This window comes from Ptiloglossa arizonensis, chromosome 7 (assembly GCF_051014685.1).
Source record: "Ptiloglossa arizonensis isolate GNS036 chromosome 7, iyPtiAriz1_principal, whole genome shotgun sequence".
Lineage (NCBI taxonomy): Eukaryota > Metazoa > Arthropoda > Insecta > Hymenoptera > Colletidae > Ptiloglossa > Ptiloglossa arizonensis.
In genome coordinates, this window is record NC_135054.1 from 2,644,499 (window position 1) to 2,664,314 (window position 19,816).

General features: G+C 33.3%; 2 protein-coding genes across 4 annotated transcripts; one reads left to right on the plus strand and one right to left on the minus strand.

Moving 5' to 3' along the window:
* Positions 1-206: 206 nt before the first annotated feature.
* On the minus strand, positions 207-11,498 carry LOC143149392 (uncharacterized). Of its 3 annotated transcripts, none has more exons than XM_076316726.1 (3): positions 10,932-11,498; positions 581-1,011; positions 207-463 (listed from the first exon to the last, which is right to left on the minus strand). In XM_076316726.1, exons 1-3 carry the CDS (start codon positions 10,955-10,957, stop codon positions 432-434), a joined length of 489 nt encoding a protein of 162 aa, XP_076172841.1. In that variant the 5' UTR covers positions 10,958-11,498; the 3' UTR covers positions 207-431. The 3 variants fall into 3 exon arrangements, 2 of the variants coding, with proteins under 2 accessions (XP_076172841.1, XP_076172840.1); XR_012992766.1 differs by lacking the exons at positions 207-463; positions 581-1,011 and adding exons at positions 7,948-8,307; positions 9,022-9,068; XM_076316725.1 differs by having other exon boundaries at positions 207-1,011.
* On the plus strand, positions 9,220-19,612 carry LOC143149393 (uncharacterized). Its single transcript, XM_076316727.1, has 3 exons — positions 9,220-9,337; positions 13,908-14,115; positions 19,476-19,612. The coding sequence occupies exons 1-3, from the start codon at positions 9,322-9,324 to the stop codon at positions 19,570-19,572; spliced, it is 321 nt and encodes a 106-aa protein (XP_076172842.1). The 5' UTR covers positions 9,220-9,321; the 3' UTR covers positions 19,573-19,612.
* The last annotated feature ends 204 nt before the right edge of the window (positions 19,613-19,816 follow it).

The window sequence follows — 19,816 nt, forward strand, 5'->3', positions numbered from 1 at the left end:
CTCTTGGGAAACATGGCTTAATACTTTTTTATGAAAAATGGCTAGAGTTAAGTCGGATTATGTCATACAAAATATTTGATTCCATTAAAGAATATTAATTATATTTTAAAATTATCTTTATTACTCCACCTATAAAAAAAACTGTTAATATTATATAATATATATAATATTATATTATATGCATTAATTATAAGCACAAACGAAACTTCAGTAGTTTATAGTCTCCAAGCTTTATATTTATATACATATTAAGATAGGGACACAATTGAAATCTATTTCTACTACTATGGCAGAGTGCGTGGCTAAAGTTTAAAACGTGCGGCTCAGGTGGGGATGGGCAGTCCGAACTTTCTTTACCCTTATGCCATCCCGCGAGATTTCAAGTCAGCGGAAGACGATAAGGAGGGGAATGGCGGATATGGGTCCCCTCGCTACCCCTCCATGAAACCGACCCAACACCAGCCTAGGGAGAAAATAAACTACATAAAAATCCCTCCTCCAAGACAGCACTGCGACCTTCCGGACAGCTACCAAAGCAGCGTGAATCAGGTCAGCGAAGTAGCCATGCCACGACCCTTACTCTCGAACTCGAGCTTCTTCACGATTTCTTCTTGCAGCATGATTTGCTCCAATAAGAAAACTACAGTTTTCCAGCTCTTCTCACCGCCAAGTATGACGCAAACCATACCCGGTAGTAAGGGATCTCGACCAATTATGTTAACCAGAGCCTGGTGCTCTCCCACCCACGTCGATTCTTTCCTAATTCCATAACCTTTGTTATTTCCTCTAGGAGCCATCGGAAAGTGTTGACAGTCCACTGGACCGATTACTGCTGCTCTTGCAGTATTATAGATCACTAGGACTTCCAGACCATTTTTCACTTGTTCTGTCAGAACTTTCCTCTCCATGCAGAACTCGCAGCAACGGTTGTATACAGTCCTGTACGATCCTGACAGGAGGTCCATTAGTGGAAATCCCAACAAAACACTTACCGTCTTATAGGACAGGATCCTGTAACCGCAGAGAATTTTAAGTCCGAACTACCAATGCACGAATGTAACTAGGTTGTTCGTCCAAACAGGGGTCCCGTACAGGGCCACCGAATACACCATGCCCATATAGAAGCAGACAAGTACAGAGTAATTCTCTCGCCCGTGGACTCAAAACGCGACCAGTTAAACACACAAGAGATAATCCTATGTTTGTATATAATGATACGGTGGCTGATGTTCCTATTGAATGAAGACTGTTATATTTGTAAAGTTTGTAAACCAAAAACGAGACTCGCACGAAATTATCCCTGGGGTGTTTAAGAGGCAGTACTGTCTCTGAGTTCACTGGCAAGAGAATCATCCTATATTATTCTTGCCAAATATGTAACTTCAAGCTTCAATTTCTTGCATCCCTCCAGATATTTAAGAACCACTTGGACAGAATTTCAAAAGGATATGCAGAATTATAAACTAGATAATATACAGAATATACAAACTTCGAATTACATTGAGATTGCTCAATGTTTGAATTACATTGAATACTTAAACTATGCGAACTTTGGATTATTGTACTGCCGTTAATTGTTCTGAACATATGTTTTACTACTGTTTAATAAAAATCATTATGTTTGCGAATAATAGTATTGAACTTGATCGATTGATTGAACTAAATTGATGAACATTGGAAATATTAGCATAAATGTGATGAACAACAGAAATACGAAAGTAGTCCCAGAAGTACCTGGCCTAACAAAGAAAACACACAAAATTTGGAAAAATATATCTTTATTTCTCTACATAGTCTCCTTTTAGAACGATGCACTTTTCCCAACGATGTTTATAGTGATTCACGATCCGGTTTATAGCGAGAACCGTCGACTTCTGCAAAATAATCATCAATCGCAGACTCCACCTCTTCATTGTTAGCAAATGTTTTACCACTGAACCATTTTTACAAGTTTAGAAACAGGAAATAATCCGACAGTGCTAACTCTGGCGAATAGGGTGCGTAAGGAAGTAATTTGAACTTTAACTCATTCATTTTGGCCATCGCGATAACGGATGTGTGAACTGGTGCATTGTCTTGATGAAACAAAACCTTCTTTTCGCCAAATGCTGCCATTTTTTTCTTGTTTCATCACTCAAATGCCACAATAAGTTCGTATAATATTCGCCGTTCATTGTTTTTCCTTTCCGAAGATAATCAATGAAAACTATCTCACGCACATCCCAAAAAACTGACGTCATGACTTTACCTGCCGATGGAACTGCCTTCGTCTTCTTTGGAGCCGCTTCTCCACTTTCAGTCCATTGTTTAGACTGCTCTTTCGTCTCAGGTGAAGTGATGGACCCATGTTTCATTCATGGTTATGACTCGACGCAAAAACTCGGCATTATTGCTATGAAACCTCGCCAAATATTCGATTAAAATATCCTCGCGACACTGTTTTGTTCTGTTGTAAGTAATCGTGGCACCTATCTTACGCACAACTTTCTCGTGTTCAAATTTTCAGTCGATATGCGATGTACAGCACTTTTTGATATGCCTACCATGTCTACTAGCTCACGCACTTTCAGTTGACGGTCATCCAATACCATTTTCTGGTATTCGTTTTAACTTTACCACCCAATATTTTCCTGTTGTAAACGAAGGTGCAGACTCCCCCAGAATAGAATCTAGCTCCACTTTGATATCGGTTGAAGTGAGACTTTTAAAATGAAACTACTGTATCACATAACGATAATCAATTTTTTCCATGTTTACAAATTCACTGAGAGCGTTCACAGGCTGTCAAACAAATACTAAACAACGTAGCGTCGTCAACTTTCAAACTTAAGTTTTGTAAGGTCGATACTCTCTCTCTTAGTCATTCTTTTCAAAAACTACCGTCATCTATACGTTAGGTAGGGTAGTTCTGGGACTACCTTCGTATTAGCATAAATGTGACGAACAACAGAAATGTTTAGTAGCATCGTGTTAAATTAACGCGTGATGGAAAGAAACTGGAGCCTTTATACAACACTCAAACGTATTTTACGAATTTTTTAAAAAATTCATTAAAATATGTGTTTCAAACGCTAACAAGAATTTCGTTAGAAAGTGCCAAGCAGTCAGATCCGCGTCGATTGATGCGCAAAGAATGGAAAGAAAAGGAGGTTTTAGGGTGAACAAACTGTAGGCTGTTTTTCATCATTGAAATCTTCAATGGACTGTATTAATTTATTAGTAATTACGTCGCGCATAGCACAATAACAAACTGTAGCGAACACAGCAAACGAGGAACTGAGTGAAATCAGCTCAAACGATACTATTACAACTGAGTGAGGACTTAGCTGGGTTGTAGAGAAAAGAAACGAGTCACGAGCCGTTAAACATTTCAGAAGTGAGGCAAAAACGGCTTGGAATTTTTTCCCTTGTATACGGAAATTGACGGCGCAATTTTACAACACAAATTCAAAATTTGCATGATCGCTCTTTGTACACTTAAGGGATTCAATTCTGAACAGTACGGTGCCTTTAACTTTGATCGTGGGAAGATTAGAATGTAGCGACATTGAATACCTTCAACAAGTCGGCTTTTCTTAATTAACCAACTGAACACGAAATATTCAGATTGCGAGCAAAAATACTTGCAGCTCTATACTTTGCATCCTACCCAGTCTAGTGTGAATGTTCTGTATTTCGTTCAATGCTTACTGGATCTCGTACGTGGCAACGGCTGTTACGGTTGTTACTGAGCTTCGATTCGCGCAACTGTGATTTGCATGTAAATTGCACCAAAATTGCAAGGGTGAAGTAAAGCGCCTAGTCCTGACTACCGTCTCTTTACCGGTTAGTTTCCAGACGATTGGACATTACGAATGGAGCATTGTAGCAAGATCGAAATTCAAACCGTTTAGCGTTCCAGTGATTCCGTATGAGGCGATAACGTCAACGCTGCTATACAAGCACGAGCAAGCAGAGCGTTAAACATTACCATTTCGTATTCATTTTAAATGGAAATTAATGCTATTGTGTTCCGTTTTAATTACTCTTCTACCTATTTTCGATATACATAATACATGAAACGATGTACTCGTAGTATTCTACGGTCGTAGATGTAACAGAGCTTCTTAATTTCTACGTGTTACTTCAGCACGTATCTAGATACTAATTACAATATTTATTGAAAATTGAATTCTTTAAGTAAGAGCACATTCAGAATTTCAAAATCTATTCAAAGATGACTACACTGTGTTTTTACTTGTACATAAAGGAAAGAAAAATTTTTAAACATTTTTCGATAAACATCATACTTCACTCCTACAATTGTCTTATACAATTCCATGGCCTTTTACCAATTAAAATATTTCTTACTTCACCCTTATTTCCAATTGCAACTCGTCAAACAACGTAGCATTATTATAGAGACCCAGAAATGTTTTCAAGAAATCAAAGTTCATTTCGTGTATTCCTAATTGTATTAGAAAATACTGGCACAATTGAATATTTCATAGAAAAAATTATTGCAATTATACACAAAACACTGTAATATTGTAAGTACCAAATATTGTTCACAATCCTTTCTTTATACTTTATATTTATGTAGTTCTTCTTGAACACGTTGTATTTTGTGAATTTTCTTCCCATAACTATTTATCTAATTGATACGAAGGTTACGAAAGTAAAATAAAGTGAACGGAAAAAAGTACAAAGCTTATGGAAATGAAAAATCAAATACGAAGATTATGATGGAACGAAGAGATGCAAAGAAAGGCATAAAGGGGAGCAAGATGGTGGAGGTCAAAGAGAGAAAGATAATCCATGACGAGGAGAGACGGTACAATACAGAAAAGATGAGAGAAGGCTAGAGGGGAGCAAGTTTATGGAGAGGGAAGAGAGTAAGGGGGGTGCTGCAGACGCCCCTCGACAAGGGTAACTGTACGTACGAATGCACCCCAGATTGGCTTTGGGGTGGTTTCCATGGTGACCAATTCGCTCGGCCCGGGGAAGTCGCCGCCGTCGCTGTCGTCAACGCCACAGGTTTCCTGGAAAACTCACAATGCGCCCAAACTCCAAAAAGTTCCAATCAACCATTCAGCACATGTACTTGACTAATTTTATCATCTCACTGTCCTCCAGCCTCTCTCTTCCTAATCAGCGTAAACGCGAATATTTAACACGATAGATTCCTAGACGGTAAACGAAGAAATTGGTTATCGAATACACGTCGATGTTACAAGGTTGTAGTCATTGCGATCGTTAACCAATAAATTATAAAAAATTAGACGATTTATTTATTTCGGCGATTTACAAATGAAATAAAACGTTACATTCCCATTGGAAATATTTCTGATCGCAGTGACAATCAACGTAGGTAACAACCATAGGTTTTCATCATTCTAAACGCTCCACGTCCATACTCGTGATCATTAAGGAAACACGTAACAATTACACAAGATACGTGTTTAAAAAATTGAAAATTATACGCAAACAGATAAAACATGATGTATGTGACGAGGATCTGTAAAAAGCAACGTGACGTTTTATTTAATTCATAAATCGTTGGTATAAATGAAGCCACTAATTTTGTACACTATCAGATCCTCTCACAAGTAATGTCAGCATTTTTCTCTTTTCGAAAAGAGTGAAATAAAACAGTTTATTTGCAATCATTTATCGTTAATATATTTTTTCTCATTTTTTTTTTTTTTTTATAATAATTTTCCCTCTACCTGCTACTTTTTCAATTTCTTTTTTATAATAACTCTTTGATTTTGGTGCAAAAAATTCAGTCAGGCATCTTCTGATCGCATTAACATTTTTTAACTCCTTTCCAAGTAACTGGATTTGCAAATTCCTATATGAGTAATAATCCGATGGAGTTGTGTCTGGAAAAATGGCGATAGACACGGTGAATAGCGTCGATGTGGAAGTGTTTAGTACTGGAGCTGGTTTACTTTCTCGATCGATAGATGAGCAACATGCAGCTGGGCATTGTCATGAAGCATTATTACGCCATATCGATTAATTAATGCAGGCTGCTCGATGCATAATTTGAATTCCTTTCCCCCTATATATAGTTTCACCTGCTCGTAAAAAGAAATAATGAACAATACCAACTGTGTTCATCGTAATCTTTCTTGAATGAAGATTCGATTTCAATACGTCTCTTGATATTTTATCAGTGTCAAGTCATTCTGCAGATCACCGTCAATTGTAAGGGATCCATTTTTGATTGTAGATTATAGTTCGATGCGAAAATGAATCATATTTGTTTTGGGCGAGAAAGGAATAACACGCCTCAAATCAATGCGGCATATATATTAACTTCTCGTTCGACGAACTTATTGACCAAACTATTATGTTGCAAAAGCATTCCCTGGGTATTCGCTCGAGCTCGTCACTCGAGCATACAATGATTTTTATTTATTTAAATATATCTCAAATTTTCGTTTATTTATAATTTAAAAATACCATGGCACACAGTAATCCAATATAAACAATTAACAAAATGAAGTAACGTTAAATTACATTACACTCTGTGTAAATAAATATTGAACATAAACGCTCGAAACCCTAACAGATAATAATAATTTTAAGTTTGCATGTCAAATTATCTCTTTTAGTAATATTTATTGTAAATTTGTTAACATTATTGAAAATAATGTATGTAGCAATTTTATAGTTTATATTAATTAAACTTAAATTGAATATGTACTTAAATTGTACGTTATTTTTTACCGTAAATAATTTTTATTCGTTTAAGTTTAGAAATTGTTGTTCCGATGTTACAGACATTGGAATCAGCAAATAGATTTTTCACACTATTGCTAAATTTGAGAAGGTATCTAAGAGATCGTTTGAAAAAATGTATTTATTTTAAAACTTCGAATGAATTAAAGTTATCGAGATTGATGTAATTCAAAGAATAAAAAAAGTCATTCTTCTCGCACAGCTCTAAACCATTTACAATCAATTTTTTTGAATTCTTTCTTATAATTTCTTCTATAAATCTAAACAATACTTCATTACTGTTTCTTTACCTATAAAAATTTACAGTTTCACTACTTTACTCTTACAGAGGCCCTAATGTAGAATTTAAATCACAGATGTAGACATAAATATTATTGATATTCTATTTGATAATTTTTAATCACGTGGTGACCAAAGATCTACTTCAATTTCAAAATTCTACTGATTAAATTAACATTTTAATTTATTATCAGACATGCAACTAAAATTCAATGCTGCATACTTACTGGCATTATTAGAACAGGTTTGTATGCTTTATCTTTTAACGTACACTATATAAAAAATCTGACTATTTAAAATCTGGTGAATGAATTAATATTCTGTAATAACATGTGCTACATGCTGGATATAAAAATAGTTTCGAAAAAATACATACATCGATGACTTTTCTGTTTTTGGACAAAAATAGTCAATTATCTGAATTCTCTAGTTAGTAAACGCCTATTAACTACTTACATCTTTTAAAAACGAATTTAAATAATTCCAATTTCAATGAACAGCAGAATTTTTACAAATGTTATACGAAAGATCAAATATAAATATTGATTAATAGAACTAATATTAATCGTTCAAGAACACTGGAAAATGCACAACGTTATATTATTCATCCTGAATATTATTGTGATACTGTAATTTATAAAAAGAATAGATACTATAATCAGTTTGCTGGTTTCTCAAAACCAAACTTAAGAGAAAACAAGGTTGGATCAGTTTACTAACACCAAACGCAAACAAGAATTTTAATTTCTATATTTCAATTACAAAATTTTATTTCAAATATATAATAATTGAAATATACATTTCAAAATATAAATACAGAAAAGAAAAATCTTGTATTCATCATTTCTAGTATGTAATTTTATTCTACTATTACTTAATAGGGTTAAAATGTAGCAAGTAATCGATATAAAATACATAGCGGTACTGAATATCGCCAAAAATATGCGTGACATTCTATACACTATACGTAATTTGGTACATTACTCGAGAACATTTTTAAAATTAAATTGTTGCTTAAGTTTAACAGATTTACGAGAATCTAAACGATGCAGTTTATCAATTAAAACTACCCCTTTTAATATCGAGTCCCAGCTTCATCAAAAGCTTAGGTACGGAAATTATCTTAATACGTAATCCTACATCCGTGCCAACTTGATCTCTTCCGACACATCTGGTTTATCATCTGACGCGTGCGAACAAACGAGGGTTGAATTTGCGAGCGAAAAGAAAATCATCATTATTTTCTTCACGCAATTAAGTGCGTACTTCTGATTCCATTCACAACTTCGTATTAATAGCCTAAAGTTTGTAAAATGTTTACTTCTAACACGTCTTAACAACGAAAGAATATAGTTTGTTAATAAAAATAGTAGTGGATGAAGTGGGTATTGGACTTTAGTGCCAGCAATTAAGACCCCAAATACAAATTCTAAATAATTTTTTAATATTAATATATTAAGTTCCTAAAAATACCCAAGGAAGTTACAGAATTATGAGAACATGTGTGTTGAACAATAAATTGTCAGTATACATTTGTCAGTTTGTACCTTTAAGAGGTGACTTTTTAAGTATGGCTCAAATAACTTGTACTCCTTCCGCCAAGTATGCAACTATTTTATAATATATAAAATAATTGACTAAGAAGATTTCATCAGAGGAATATGGAAAAATAAAAGGTCTTTCCACCGATATTCTTTTGTATCTCTTGCATTCAGTAGTGAATGTTAAAATACAGTGTCGTGTTAATTGAATTATGATGTTTCAAAAAAGTATGTACATTCAAAAAAGTAATCTAGCTCCAAAACAATATTAGGGTTAATATGGATTTAATGTTTAGATCAATAAATATTTGGTAATTTGTCCTTTCGCGAAAATGCATTTTTTAAAACAAGTAATGACTGTTTCTGGCTTAATGATGAAGTTGATTACAGCTGCTGTAGTTAATTATTCACGAGTAAGCAACTGATGCATTAAACAAAATTTATATAAATATTAAACATAATAGGTACACACCATAATCATCATGGTCACATGCCTTGAACTTCCTTCGATAGAGAACACTAGGAACAAGAAGAATCACGAAAAATCTAAATAATTCGTTAGAACGCATCGATAAGGTAGAATCGGTAAAGTAGAAAACTGTAGTCGACCGTTACAGTAAATAACTAGTTTCTAATCCAGACTATATCGGTTCTAGACAATGACATGGAATGTTAATAAGCATAGTATTAATAAGCAAAACTCGTACGTAAAATGTCAACATTCGTAGAATGTAACAGAGCAGACTCTTGAAAAGAATACAATTTTCTTTCGATGACAAGCTTGCAGAGTATGTAAGCAGTTAAAATTTTATAATTGGCAGTAATTTCACTACTCACGCGTTCATTATAAATTTTTTACATGATATACACATAAAGAGAGAGAATACTAATTTTTTAAGAATATTAAACCTAATATTTACGTGAGTTTTATAATCTTTTTATTTGTAATATAAAATAGAAAAAACACATAACATTAATAAATATCAAATAGTTTTTTCTTCACTCTCTTAACACTGTACAGCACTGAATGGTAGTATATTCTACTACTTTGTCTTGCAAGTTACATATTTTTCTGGAATAATGTACAAGCATGGACACATACACAATCATTAACAAACTTTATAGAAAAGTGATCACTACTCAAAGACCAAATATCATATGTTAACATATCACATATATTTTGTGATTATTAACATATCACAAGAAAGAAATCCCAAACCAAAGAGCACACGATCCCCTTTTAACTTCAAAGCAATAATCAATTTCTCAAAATGAACACTTTAGCTGTTAATGTATAAATATATGTTTTTTTTTTAAAGAAAAGCAACCTTGATATAGCAGTTGTATAAATTAATTCATCAAATTTCATCTGTAAAAACTTTGATGTCCAACATTTAAATTTTACTAAAGCTGACTATGAAATACTCCCAGGATAAAAGATACTATTTATCAAAATTCAGTAATATCAACAAGAGTTTGGCATGTGCAGCATACACACCCATATATGTACATAGCAAGCTGAGTATTTATTGCAGTACAGCATGATAAAATTGTATTTATTAATTTAAATATTAATTAGTAGTTTTATTTATTATGGTTAGGTACAGCCAAATAGAATTTGTCTCGATAGATTGTCACTTGCTAAACTGTATTGTAATGTATTATTGCACAGTTTTAAAATCTACTGGGTTAAGTAATTGCTGTTTTTTCGTACTAACTTTAATCTTTTTTAAAAGAATTAGAAAACAACTTAATCTAAAACATGGTCTCTGTTATTAAATATAACATTTCTGCTTTTATTTGGTAACTTGTCAATTGATACAAAAAATGAGCTTCTTTTGATAAAAAAAACCTCATTATTGAATTTGTGTTCATTCAAAGAATTTTATAAGAATCAAAATAAATGATAATCTGTGAAGGCTAGATCTGGTAAATAAGGAGAGTAAGGTAAAATGAATCATATTAATTCCAAAATTTTGTCTTAGGCTCACAGCATCGTTACAATTAATAAATGCTAATCTTTTCTCTTATCATTTTTCTTGGACTTTGATCAATTGTTTAATGTACCTACAAGACTGTTGTAACTATTTTGTAATGAAACATGCGTTAGCTAATCATAATGAATTATTCCTTTTGAATCTTACCATTTTTCATGAAGAATGGCTTTGAGTTCTGACTGAGGTTTATTTATCCACTGTTACTTTCAAGTAATATTCTCATACCAGACCTATCTTTCATCATTCAAAATCAGATTATCAAAAAATGATTATCCAATCTTGTTTTTCTCTGCTAAATTATGTAAAATTCATACACCTAGCTTGCTACCTTTTCCTAGTTTTTCCAAATATCAACAAATGATACATTGAAATGTTTTCATCTTACCTGCTAATTCTCTGATTGTTTGACATAGTTTTTGTTCCATTAGGACCTTCAAAACATTGTCATCGACACCTGTTGTCCCAGTTTAGATTCATCTTAAAGACTGGCATCTTCAGAACGAAACTTAATAAACCAATTCCACACTGTTTTGACTTTTCCATTTTCATTACACAAAACATTGTACTAATACTTGATCCGTGCTTGATAACTATTGTTCTTAAACTAATGAATTCTTTAAAATAAGATAAACCCAACACTGACAAAAACTGCAAGTCATTAGAAGTGACCCCCAAAAATGTATGATCTACCGTTTAAACCAACAATTATCTATGACTTAACCTACTAATTGGTAAATGAAAGAACTTTCAAAACGTTTCGAGGTCTATTGTATATTATAATTACAGTTCTTAAAGTTAAGTAAAATATTGACAGAGGAGAGAAAATATCGAAACTTAACCTATTTAAGGTTAGAAATTTTTATAGACTTTACACTTTAGCCGCATTTTCCAAGTCTTTTTGTTGGTGAAAGCAGATATGTATTATTCATCTACGAAAAGAAGGCATAGCGTATTGACATCCCCACTCTAATTCTAGTTGGGTGAATCCCCTACCATCAGCGGCGTTGGTATTGGCCGAAAACGAAAACGAAACTGCTAGTAATAAAACTAGGTCCGAGTAAAAATGAATTCGTAAGTAAAGTGCATTGGCGTAGGCTCTCAATAAAAGTGTCAAGTATTCATAAACAGAATAATTTGTTTACGGTTTAGATACTATCGGTGATTCGATAAGTTTCTCGTAATGAAAAAATGAATACAATTTAATATGCGTAATAAACATTGATATTTTGAAAAATATTTATAGCAAACCGAACTAATTTGTATTTATTAAAAATAATATAAATCTGTTTATATTTATTTCTATCTAGATAAATTCTAGATAGAATTTATACGAAAACAAGTCATACTAAAATTAAAACAAGCATATTAGTAACCTTTACATTTTCTTAGATTACAAATTCTCCGAGGAGCTACTGCCTTCTGAATTGGTTGAATCATAGAAATCCGATGCAGCTGACTCGACAGTTCTAGTATCGCTTCCTTGATTCAATGTTAAATTTATTATAAAACAAGTTACAATAGTTTAGATATATGACGTAGAAAATGCGGCTGTTTAGTTTAAGTTGATGACGAGGAACGACTAGAAGTTGCGTCCCTATGAAACAGTTCCTCGCAAAATTTGTAATATAAGAAAGCATGAAAGTTATACTTGCTTTAATACTAACATGATTGTTTTTTGTGTAAATTGTAATTATATAGAGTTTACTTTGATAGAAATGAATATAAGCTGATTTATATTACTTTTAATAAATACAAATTAATTCTTTTTGTTATAAATAATTTTCAAAATATTAATGATTATTACGCATATTAAATTACATTAATTTTTTCATTACGAGCAGCTTATAGAATCAGCAATAGTACCTAAATCGTAAGCAAATTTTTCTGTTTATGAATACTTGACGCTTTATTGGGAGCCTACGCCGATGCACCTGGCTACGAATTTGTTCTCTCTCGGACTTGAGATCACTGTCATTGGTCTTTGTCACCGTCTTCGGCCAATAGCGGCCAATGCCTGTGATGGTAGAGGATTCAGCGAATTGGAACTAAAGTGGAGATATAAACACGCCGTGCTGAATGAAAGGTTGGAGCCATCATCTTTTATCTATTTTTAAAGATATATGTACGTATAATTTTCTTCTGCCTATTAAAAGTTATTACTTTGAATTGTAACGTAAGGGTAACTGAATGATACATTCAAATGTATTGTACAATATTAATAATATCTATAGAGTATGCTATGAAAGGCAATATATAGATAGTACAGTAGGATGGCCTTTCGCTGATTTGAATCCTACGGAACAGCACAAGGGCAAAGAGGAATCGGACCGCCCATCCCCACCTGAGCTGTACATTCTGAACCTTAGCCACGCATTCTGCCATAGTAGTAGGAATAGATTTCAATGCGTCCCTATCTCAATACACACACACACACACACACACATACACCTAATTTGCAAATATGAAGACAATATTAATTTTACTACCTTAACCTAATTTGTAATTACCAAAACAGTATTAATTTTTACAAATTAAATTATGAGCTAGTTTTTTTTGTCTTCGCTGAGAGGAATGAATGCGACTCCACCAGCTTAGTTAATGCGTTTAAAAAAAAATCAATTAATTTCAATTATTCTGTATTTAATAAATTGTAAAATGTATAAAAATTACAAAAAAGGGTATATTGTTATATGTAATCAATTATCCACTTTATGCGTAAAAAGTAATCGAAAGTATATCTCTCATCACTGCAAAAATTGTTAGTATTCAAAGGAGTCGACAATAGGTTGAGTAAGTGACAATTGCCTAACTTCACCCTAGTATGTATTTTATACTGATATATACTCCGCCACGAACGTGCATGTACAGTCACACTTCAACGTGGTAATACCAACAGAATTTTGCAAATATTTCGGCAACTGAAAGAAACTGCTATATACATGCAAGGGAAAAAGTTATTCTAAATTATGCCTTCATAACATATCAAAAAATCATCAGAATCCGTAAGTAGGCCAAACTTCTAAATAATTACTGTATGTAGCTCTGAATTTTGCAAAGATCTACATTGATTCATATTCTGGCCACTTGTCCAATGATCTAACGGTTGGTTAATGGACCTCGATTTATGACTTCTTGTGCACAGAGGTACTCAAATCTGTAACTTAACCTTTGTTCGTAATAAAATAATTTAACTAACTTGTTTTACAAAGAACAGCTGTAAATTAATTCTCCTGCAGTGAATTATAAACTGTGCTTCGCTATAATTTCCATTGACAAACTGCGACGTATCCGATAACAGGTCACAGTTCAATAATGAAATCTCGCTTTCAAAAATTCATACATAGGAAACTGATTTCCTTAGCTTGCTCGGCGTATTGCAATACGAATTTGTCAACCACGAGATGCATACATAATTTCAAGTGGTGCGGCGTATTGAAAGGGCGCCTCTATGCCACGCGTCAGGAAGCTGCATGTGGCCGTGGACGATTGCGGATTGGAGAACCGCGGTCACCATTTGTCCCAAGCGGGATGGCGGTGGAACATTGTGGTCCTGTCCCGTCGTCCTCTACGTAAGTACCTACCTACTATATTGCCGCCAAAAGAAGGAACAAATTGTTTACATCAACACTTCACCTGTAGACTAGTTTTTGTGCTCGATCACACTATTGCATAAAATTTCCTCTTCAGGTAATTTTTTTAAACAAATCAATTTTGTACTGTTTTGCATATAAATACATAAGGTATGAAATAAAGAAATTGTTATATACAAAAAAAATTTTATATATAAAAAAAATCTTTTCATTTGCTTGGATGTTTCCTTTTACTGCATGTTGATTTCTATATTTAAGTATGTTATTTAATGCTTCCATATTATGAAAAGAGGAAGAGATTGTTCTGTTAATACATTTATACAATTATTGCATTTTTATGAGCATACAAATATTATAATATATATAAACCAATTATATAGAATATCGAATACAAGAATCGATAAAGTGAAGACAAGTGGTTTTTCGATCATAAAATTTATCCTGAATAAATTTGTTAGAAACTTCACTTTTATGGAATGAATACTGTCTTTCTCGAAATTTTGATGTAAATAAAGATTTTAATTTGAAACATCATCAGATATTCGGTTATTCCAACAAACGATAGAAGAAAATTCCAAATCTTGAACATAAGTAATCGAGACATTTCAAGACCTCGAACAATTCTATATAGGAAAATGTGGGAACCTACCCAATCCCGCTCGATTTTTACCAAACCAATCCGAATCCATGATTTCGGGTATCCGCTCGCTCCTAATAAAGAAATCTCGTGAACCCTCGTTTGGACTGCGCTGTCCTAAATCGTATAATTCTTGTTCGAAGTATTGCATACAATCTAGCAATAAGATATGTAGCAATATTTATCGTAGTTGCTGTGTACATGAAAAAACGCTTCTTCATGGCGCAGTCATTCATCCAAGTGTAGATGGCGAGTTTCTCTGTGTTTCTTCAGTATAGAAGTAATGAAGACATGAAAATATGAAAAGGTATTAGTTTTTTTTTTGCAGTAACATGTTGATTTGGAAGCAAATGAACAATAATTACCAATTTACTGTTCTTGTTCGACAGTGACGTTTGCGTACACGTCAAGTACACTCTCCAGTCAAAGACTTCGAGGACTAACCCTCCTATCTTTGGCACGTACTGCCTGTCTCTTCATTCCACGTTCACTCCTAAATAGCTCAATCGATCTGTTTCCTTAAGGAGAGAGTATACAAACTAGCAAACATCCTGTCTCTTTTGAAAGACAGGCGAAATGGTGGATATTTTAGCATCGACACCACCATATCATAGAAAATAGCCAAGACCCACTGTGACATCGAAAAAAAGAAAGTAGAAGAGGATGATCTTCAGTAGCCTGATTGTGTCCTTGACCGTGTAACGGAACTTAAAGGCGTCACTTGTTCAAATAAAGTATTCCAAATAAGGATTGTTAAAGAAACGAGTCTTTCAATTAATAAAAAATTGTAACACGAATCTACCTGACTTCAATGCTTCGTTGAACAGTAGTAAAGGAAAGTTTAGCAAGAGACATCACGAATATTCAGTTTAAAGATTAAACTTAGATTGGCTCTTTATTGGCATGTGGTTCTATATATATGGTTTGTTTTGTTTATTTGTCTTTATATGCGTTTATAGGTGAGTGTGGAGGCTAAGGCGAAGTTCGGTTGATGTCATTTGGGTACTGTCATCCCTGGACTGTGAGTTGTTTTGGTGCATTACATGAGCAAAGTTAGGTCGATGTCATTTGGAGGTGTGTTATCTCTGAATAATGAGTGGTTCTGATGTTTCACATCCGCGCAGCTTGTTGTGGGTATTCAAAATAAGGAATTGTTTACACGCCGCGATAAGGCTGCGAATGAGGTGACTTCACAATTGGATGGCCTACTTAACTATGATTTTAGTATAAACTCCGCTATATTCCTGGCATACCATTCCTGCACATCTGACGGCTCATCTAGTTGATTATTTCGGGTGCTGAAGCGTTTCACTCCACTTCATCCCCTGTATATTTTGTTAGAATAATTCAGTGTAGTTTGCGGAAAGATACGTGTTGATAACATTCCTGAGACAATTTACCACAATGACAGTTGGGAATTGCAAAAATGTATGCAGATCGATGTGTTCTGTATTTATCACCACGCCAGTCATTGGCGTGGTATTGTCTCCTTAAGATTTGTATTTTATTTTATTTTTTATATATAATAACCCCTCCTGGTAAAGTTAATTAGAAGCGATACATAATGGTGGTGGTAGTAGGGTAAGGAAGGATAGTTCTTTTAAATATTATATATTACATTTAACATATTTATCATTTTTGTTTCATTAACAAATTAAACAATCATTAAACATCCATCGTATAAAAAAACATACGTTTGAAGATACTGTATTATTTTAATAGTAAACAAATTCATTTATTAAGCACAAGGAGCCTCTAAGATTTACCGACGCGAAGATTTAAAAATTGCTATTTTGAAGTCCGAAATATATTTTCGAAAACAAATATTCCATATAAAAATTTGTTTTCATTCATAGCGAAAATCCCCAATGGGTCATTTACCTGTGGTTTGTCCAAGCAACAATTAATTTGATGCACATTCGAATGAACAGTATAGATAATGCTTAAATTATCTATCATTTCCAAAACGTTATCGTGATCTTTGAGGTCGCGATGACATAATCGTATTAATATGTTTGGAGTGTAATCATAAATGTCATCCAGGAAAATTTGTATAAACCTGGACATAGTGTACCGGACCAAACATCAACAATATGTAGACTATATTTAACAAATCGACTGATTGTATAATGTGATTTCATTTCGCACAATACTTATACTGTTTTCCTCTCGTATTCCTTTAAATTTCTCTACTGAGTTCAAAGAAACCCAAAAAATGAGTAAAGTTTGGGAATTCTTTTTATAAATAGTTTCTAAATGAAAAATATAGTTCATTTCATAGAATATAAATATAACTTTTAGCTTTATTTTACGATTTTACGAAAGTAAAAATCGTACAAAACGAGAAAGTTATTCACTAATTCCAGAACCCCTTCTGGTGGAACATTGTTGGCCGTTACAGTTGGCAAGAACTGGGAGTTCCAAAATAAAAAAAATGTTGATTCATAAATTACAAACTGTTATCTAAAATGTAGCGTAAGATTTTTCGAAAATTTTAATAATTATAGAAATGGAAAAATGCAGTTTTGAGAAAAACGCGAAACAGATTTTAAGATATTTTTTTTCTCTGATTCAGAAGAACTTTTTAAATTTTATTTTCAGTCAGTTATTCCAAATCCATACAGGATTTCTTCTGCCTTACAAAAACTAGCAGCTTTCTCTTTTTGGATTTTTCTAAGGATGACGAGCCCTTTTGCTATTTTCTTCAATCTTTCTTGCAGCTTTACTTAGTCGTCACTTGTCCATTTGACAGTAATCGTAACTGATAGAATCTGTTGTTAAACTCATTAATTGCATCATTAGCAAGATATTGTTGTAACCGTCGTTAAAAATGTTAGCAGCTGTAAATACTGCAATGTCAACTGTATTTCTTCTACTAAACATGGTTTTAGAAGTTATTGTTCAAATAATTGAGTTTAAATTCTCGTTGTCGTTTTGTATAAAACCACCTTCATATTTTTCTAATAGCTCGTCCATAATGAGGTCCTCACAAATTGAACAAATCGTATCCTGGACAATTTGTGACAGAAGATTTTTGTGTACATAATTTTCTAAACAATTCGTTGCCACCTGCCAAGAGAATTTTTATCTGACGAAATTTTGTGAAAAACATACTCCATATTACTTTCTTCATTTCCTCTTTGCAACAGAAATTTCGTCGAATAGCAAGACCATAATATATTATTAATTCATTTATTAATTAACTTATCAATCAAGATTCCAATCCCTTCCAGACGGTTCCAAACACTTGTCATTCCCACATCATTCGCAGATTATTCACTCGGTCGCAATTTTCAACCACGTTCAGAATTTATTGCACTCTGCATACGATATAAGAAACTTGAATTACATTCCATAAAACTCTTTTTCTATGAGTAGAAAACTTGCTGCAACTTCGCTAAATGTTTGAATTTCGAAATATCTTTTTAATATAATATTCTAGACACTTCAAACTTTAAGTAAATAAAAAATTAGATTTTTTTTACACATCAGGGTGGTGTCCCCCCTTTAAGTAACTGAAATTATCGTATTAGGTATAATTATAATTATCACAAGCATTTATGTTATCACTGCACCACCAGTCGTAGTACTCGAGCAACCTCTTACGATAGACTGAAAACTTTCTAGAAAACATTCTGAAAAAATAAACTGGTAAAAGTAAACTGTTCGCATTCACATGGTCCACATAAATATTCCAAATATCATTGATGTGATTGCAGGTTTGCTGGGAACAGATACTGTCGGGAAGAGTGTTGTTGAAATTGTAGTTTCAGAAGTTGAAGAAAATTGTAAAGCTTCGAAAGTGAAAGAAAAATGTTGGGGAGCAAAAGTTTCATCATAACAGTCACGTATATTTATACTTTATTAAAGTAAAGAAAACTGAAATGTTATGCTTCTCTTAAAAATTGACGGTTGTTGCTAGGCAAGTTTCGATTTTTTTATAGAAATGTAATCGTAACAATAATATATTTTGTATCAAAAATCTATAGTAAAACAGACTTAAAGAAGTCAAAATTTGTAGTGCTTTCAAATTTTGTGTTAGACGTTGTTCTCAAAATAGCAAAATCTATTTATTGAGATAGTAACCAATACTTTTATCGATGTATTCTGAATTGTGAGATTTAGAATGATGGTTGCATAAACATGAGTGTTAATACGGTCAAATATACACTACTAGACTCTATGGACGATTAATCGCGACAAAATATGTATCGATAAATTTATCAATGACGGTTGACACTAGGTGATGACACTAATTTGGGGTTTATTTTACCGATATGTAGACAATCCTGCAGGTATGATGGAAACGGCCAGTGTTATTCGTACTCATGCAGCTTCAAACGACTACTATCAGCCTCCTTTAACAATCAGTTACATTTCTATTGATATTCCTAGTGACAATTGCGTCTTATGTACTGTATAAAATTTTGGTTAAAAAGATACAAACTATTGCAAACAGAAGCCTACCACGCCGATTGCTTCAAGAGATTAACCCCCTATTGCATGCATTTTATTTTATTTATAAACTATAAATAATTATTTCTTAGATATTTTTACTTCAATGAATTAATTCATGCTCAAACTAAGCAATAAGTGGCTAAATATTAGAGAGTCACTAGATGTCTCTTTAAGAAAATATTATTTTCAAATCTTGCAAGAGTTCCTTAATGAACTTTGGAGATACAGTATTGTCTCGTTATAGGTCGTCCACTTGGGAGATAGGCACAACTTACAATGAAACAGTCCTCTACTCTGCAGTTCTGTTCTTCGCTACGACGAGTGCAACATACTGCGAATGAGCGAGACGATATCGTCTTTCGCTGACTTGATGTCTCGCGGGACGACACAAGAGCAAAGAGGGATCGGAACGCCCATCCCCACCTGAGCTGCACGTTCTGAACCTATCCACGCACTCTACCATAGTAGTAAGAATAGATTACAATTGCGTCCCTATCTCAATATATATAAAGCTTGCAGACTATAAACTACTGAGGTTTTGTTTATGCGTACATTTAATATATAAAACGTTTATTTTATCTCATA